Here is a 5,963-nt window from a genome sequence, read left to right on the forward strand (position 1 = left end):
GGAATTTCCTTTCTGACATAATAACCGAGAACTGTCCTTCGTAAAACGCGCTGATCAAATCCATCGATGTTGGTTACAGTTGGTGGTCTTTTCCTTTTCTTTACGTTAAAAACGGGAGCTTCATTTTCTTCTAAGCTGTCTTTTCCTTCCTTACAAATGCGATATATCGTACTTCTGCACTGCTTAGTTGCATCCATTGTACGTTGTACTGCCTTGTCAAAGCCGTGCATAACAGTTTTGTCTTCTTTCTCCCTTTTGAAGTACTCGTGGACATTGAATATGACTTCTCGCATCTGAGCACTTAATTGCTGTCGTGGGGAGCCTTCCATCTTAACCGTCACGCTTGGGTATCAGAACCAAAGTGATAAGCTACTTAACCTTCCTGACCTGAGACAGAGAGAGATGTGGCAAGGGGTATGCCAAATCTACACTGTTTTTTCGCCTTAAGTGAGATTTAATGAATGAAATTGACGCAAAGCGGCAACGTCGGAAACCTACTCCATGTTTCATGACATTCTGGACAGACTATAGTAATTTTGTCTTTGCGGTTAAGGATTCAATGGCTGTTGAAGGAGTAGACGTCATGCTGGGTAATGAGGTTGGTGGAGCGCCGTTCGTGCCTTGTCACATTATAACGAAGAAACCTTTGAGGTATAGTCCTACAACTGAACGCAGGACAACCCATCTCTCGTTCCTAGTGTTGTTACGACTAGGAGTATGAAGAAGGATGTGGCTGCCGAAGAAGAAGAAGAAATCAAAGGAGCGATGAACACAGAAGATTTGTTTTCCGGAAAAGAGGATTCCCATGATGGTACGCAAGAGAAGTCTCAAGTAAGTCCGAGGGAAGAGGAACAACAGACAAGTGAACGAGAGGAAAAAGAAACTATGTATCTGGAAGAAATGAATTTGGAGGATTTTTTTCTGGAGAAAAGGATTCCTTTGATGATAAGAAAGAAGAGAAGTCAAGATTATGCCTGAACGAAGAGGAACGACAGACGAATGGACAAGAGGATAAAGAAAAAATGAACCTGGAAGAAATAAATTTGGAGGATTTGTTTTCCAAAGAAAAGGACTCCCTTGATGATACGCAAGAAGAGAAATCAAGATTAAGCCCAAGCGAGGAGGAACGGCAGACGAACAGACAAGTGGACGAAGAAGAGAAGAAATCATAGGAGCAATGAATTGTATGATTTGTTTTCTAAAGAAGAGGATTCCCTTAATGGTAAGCAAGAAGAGAAATCAAGAGTAAGCCCGAGTGAAAAGGAGCGACAGATGAGCAGACAAGTAGACAAAGAAGAAAGGAACTTGAAAAAAATTGAAAACTCAACGTTAGAAGTAGGACAAGTGAGTAGGAAAAGGCTGATAAGATTGCAATGGAATGATAAAACGTTAACAGAGTTATTGAACAGTGTGGTGGATGAAACGGAGTTAGAGCAATCTCCGACATGTTATTATCTTAAGGATGGGTTGCTTATGACAAAGACTAGACCCACCGATATCCCTGGGGAAGTTGAAAGGCGGGATATATCGGCAGATATCAATTCCCGAACCGTTGAGAAGACAGGTGATCGTGATACTGCACGAGTCGGAATATACTGTGATAAGGAAGACGATGGAGAAGATAATGAAACACTTTTTCTGGCCTGGCATGCATAAAGACGTGAGCAAGTTTTGCCGAGCATGACCCGTATGACAAACGGCCGAACAGCCCAACGAGTGAATCAAGGAAGCTTCCTTATGCCCAATGGAAGTATGAGGAGAACCCTTCACAAAAGATACGAACAGACAGGTTGCAGTACCCTTCAGCACAGGACCAAAGGAAATGTTGACAGGAAAAAGGAAGGACCGAGAGGAAACGGGCAAAGGATATGTCAAGGATTTGAGGAAAGGGAACTGTGAGTTAAGGAAATTTTCCTAGAAGACGTAAAAATCAGGCAAGGACGTGCAGAGGAAAGTTTTGGCTTGAAAAGTACGAACAGACAGGTTATGGTAGGATGACCGGTATTGGTCTACACATTGGAAAGAAAATTCCCAATCACAAATGAGTTACAAGAACCATTCCGGATTTTGGAGAAAAGCAGTGACTGGACCTACGTTATTGAGATATTAGGGATCAGGAAAAATTTGAGGAAGACCCTATCAACTTCGAAACCGAGGGTTCAAGCACCAGATTTGAATGAGAAATGCCTTATCCAAGTGTATTTGTCAAATAATGGGATTGGAGCTGTCTTATTGCGAGAAGATAAGGAAGGAATTCTTCATCCTGTTTTTCTTATGTCATCAAGATGAAGAAGCAGCTATGAGTCAACTCGACAGTTGAAACGGAACTGCTGGCGCTGATTGCAGCAATGAACAGGTTTTCAATCTATGTAAGTCGACCACAAAATGAAGAGATTATAGTATATTTCGATCACAATCTTTTAACTTTTTTGAATAGGTTAACTAGGTGGTCCTTATGTTTGCAACTGCATTGCATTAATGTTAAACATATATCCAGTGAAGATAACGAAAATGCAAAGATAACGTGGTTACAAATTATTTATCTTGGGCTAAATCGATGGATTCAGACCCGATATGAATAATCTATTTTGAGGGAAGCTATCTTACGAAGCTGGTCTATTGTAAAGTAAATATCATAGGTTATTGATAATTTTATTTGTATTCATTTATATTTCCTTCATTTGTGAATTGAAGAGATGTTACTCAGCCCGTAAAATGAGCCCCTCTCGTGCAGATATAAGTATTTTATGTAAATTACGTAAGACTTTCGTCGTGAATTTCCTTATATTCTTTATTCAAGTTAAAATATGTAATTTACATATTATTTTTGAAGAATTAACTTTTTATTTCATGTGTGTCTGCTAAGAGGTCTAATGTAGTCTATTTGAAAATTTTATAGGATTCATGAGAGATAGGAACAAGGGCTTAGGTAATGTTCTTTTATGTTTTATGATATATTTGTCATGTTAGATAGAGAATTTTAGAACATTTGCTTTGGAATATTCTGTACCAAGTTTTTTCAAATTTTTGAGAATCCCGGGGAGAGGATGTTATCTTTTTTTTTTATTTTGGGGACAATGGGTGGCAGAGCTACCTGACTGAACATGTGCTGTGTAATGTTCTTTACCCCGTTTTTTTGAATTTTCGAGAAGGATGTTATCTTTTTTTCCTTTCGGGGACAATGGGTGGCAGAGCTAGCAGACTGAGAGAGCTGTCTGGCGTAGAGAACATACAGCGAGTGGGAGAGTAATATTTGGCAACTTTGAAGTTTGGTGCAACCCCACTCCTGCATCTCAAACAAGGTCAAAGATTCTGGAATTCGCAAAATTTGTTATATAAGGACCCAAGGTTGGGTCAGAGTCAGAGAGACAGAGAGATAGAGATTGATTCAGAACTGCAGCTAGAAAATAGCCTCTTTCCCCTCTCCCTCTCACATTTATGCCCGTAATCCAGTTTATTATCGCATGTGTTCAGTGCGCTCTTGTGTGTCCTCTCCTAAGTGACTGTGCCCCAAAGCAAATAGTGTGTTACCCAAGACTAAAAGGTGATTATTGTATTCATTGTATTAGGGTGAGTGTTGGCATTATATAACGTTTATTTGTGAACAGCTCTGTAGGTAGAATAGGTTTGAAAAGTGATCTGGTTAGCAATTATTCATTAAGAGTCAAGCTTAAACATTATAATATTTCAGAATTATTTCAAGGTTTGAGTGTGCTTAAGAGACCCATGGATATTCAGAGTTTTATATATTGTTGTCTGGGAGTTATTTAACGGTCTCAGAATTCGTGTATTAATGCTTTAAGGTGTAACAGTTTTAATGTAAAGGGAAACAAGGCAATTTGGAATTCGAGAATTAATTAGCTTTCCAGTAGTAATATATATCATATAATAAGTTTGGTTCCCAGTCATGAGCCATAGTATAGTATATTTTGTTATTACCCAGACTTTGGGAGTAATAATCGTATAATATATTTTGGGTGCTCGGACCCAGGATCCAAATATAATAATATATATTCTTAATATCAAAGTATTTTTCATTAATTGTCAGTCCTTCGTTTCTTAAAGTTTCTAAGACTGCAAATCAATTCCAGCATTCAAATACAAAGGTTTCTCTGTCATCTTCTAAAAGCTTAGTAGTATCAAACCTAGTTACTCTATCCATCTTTCTGTTGTGTGTATTCAATTTTAATTTCTGTGTGGCAATGAGGAGCTGGTGATCACTACCAATATCGACGTCTCTATAAGTTGTTATATTTCTCAGAGACCTCCTTCTCTCTTTATTTATGGCAATGTGATCTATCTAATTTTTGTAAATGCCACATGGTGAAATCCATGTATACTTGTGGATGTCATTGTGTTGAAAAAGAGTAGCTCCACTAACAAGATTTCTTGCTGAACGGAAACTTATGAAATGTGTTGCATTTCCCTTTGCAACTTGCCAAGACCCTAGACACCCATCAAATTCTCTATCCCTTGATTATTTCTTCCAACTTTAGTATTGGAGTCGTCAATCAAAATTTTCATATCTCTAAGGGATCTCATCTATTACCCTCCGAAGTTCTTCATAGTATTCGTCTTTCCTTTCTTCAGGGGAATCATTTCTTGGGGGCATAGCAAACTATAATACTCATACTTCACTGCTTTGATTTGAACTTCGCTAGTAAAAATCTACTATTTATAGTTCTCCACTCGGTTGATGCCTTTTCTGCTCTTGGTGTCATCATCATTCTTACCCCTTTTCTTCCAAATCCATCTGGTCTTCCTTAGTAGATATATATATATATATATATATATATATATATATATATATATATATATATATATATATATATATATATTGCACTGGGCTAAAGTCTCGTTACCAATCCCCTTACAACGTGTTTCACTCAGGGCCAAGATATCTATAAAAAGAATATAAAGACAGATTGATTGTTGGAAGTTTTTGAGGAAGTAATGAAAGTAACAATGAAGAGCAGGCTAAGTATTCCAGTATTGACAGTGATGTCAAAAGAAAAGTCAGGAATGACTGAAGAGAATATTTAGACAGTAAAGCAGATGAGGCTGACAAATCTATGAATTTAAGAAGTGGCTATGGTGTAAGAATTCTTCATAAAATTATTAATAAAATCTCGACTGGAGAAAAGAAGAATATAACCATCAAAAAGAGAGATGGGTCTATTATAACAACAGAAGATGAAGATAGACAACGTTGGATGGAATACTTTAGTGAGGTCATGAATGAGAGCTTATAGAATAATTTGATTGATATACTTGAATTTGAATGAATCCAATGTGTTTGAAGTGGAAGTTATCTGCAAAACAAAGAGATGGATATCCCTTGGATACGGTGGAATAACTGCCGAGATGATGCTAGACGAAAATGAAGTAACTCCCAGACTACTTACAAGATTATTTTGAAGAATGTCGCATGAAGAGACAAAACCTGATGAATGAGAGTTAGGAGTGTGGGTGAAAATGGCAAAAAAAAAGGAGACCTGACTGATTACAATAATTACAGAGGCTTCATACTTACGTCTGTTGTTATGAGAATATATAATATGCTCATTGTCAAGGGACTGGAGAAAAAGATTGATAAAAATCTGAGAGATGAACAACCACGATTTAGAAAAGGGAGAAGTTGCAATGACCAAATTTTCATTTTGAGACATATACAGCCATGAGTAGAATATAGCAATCCACTTTTGATGGTAACTGTGGACTATGAAAAAGCTTTTGATAGTGTGCACCGACAAATTCTCTGTAGAGTCCTTCGTTATTGTGGAATTCCTCTTCAATATGTAAATTTGATTAAGTCTGGTCCTGAGCATAGCAAGTGCAAAGTTAATGGTAATGGAGTCTTATCAAATAAATTTCCAGTGAAAAGCAGAGCACTACAAGGGAATTTGTTGTCACATATGTTGTTTATCTTCCTCATGGATTTTGCAATGTGTAGTACAGTTAGA

At 37.4% G+C, this 5,963-nt stretch overlaps 1 protein-coding gene across 1 annotated transcript; it reads left to right on the forward strand.

The window, feature by feature from the left end:
* Nucleotides 1-717: 717 nt before the first annotated feature.
* On the forward strand, nucleotides 718-1,172 carry LOC137646314 (nucleolar protein 58-like). The gene is made up of 2 exons (XM_068379422.1): nucleotides 718-831; nucleotides 933-1,172. Exons 1-2 carry the CDS (start codon nucleotides 718-720, stop codon nucleotides 1,170-1,172), a joined length of 354 nt encoding a protein of 117 aa, XP_068235523.1.
* The last annotated feature ends 4,791 nt before the right edge of the window (nucleotides 1,173-5,963 follow it).

The sequence above is a fragment of the Palaemon carinicauda genome, chromosome 9, assembly GCF_036898095.1.
Source record: "Palaemon carinicauda isolate YSFRI2023 chromosome 9, ASM3689809v2, whole genome shotgun sequence".
Classification (NCBI taxonomy): domain Eukaryota; kingdom Metazoa; phylum Arthropoda; class Malacostraca; order Decapoda; family Palaemonidae; genus Palaemon; species Palaemon carinicauda.

Excerpts from the sequence above, each read along its gene's own strand:
- LOC137646314 (XM_068379422.1), top strand. The coding sequence starts at position 718 with ATGAAGAAGGATGTGGCTGCCGAAGAAGAAGAAGAAATCAAAGGAGCG. Across the intron at positions 832-932 it reads GTACGCAAGAGAAGTCTCAA|GATTCCTTTGATGATAAGAA; the intron begins GTAAGTCCGAGG and ends TCTGGAGAAAAG.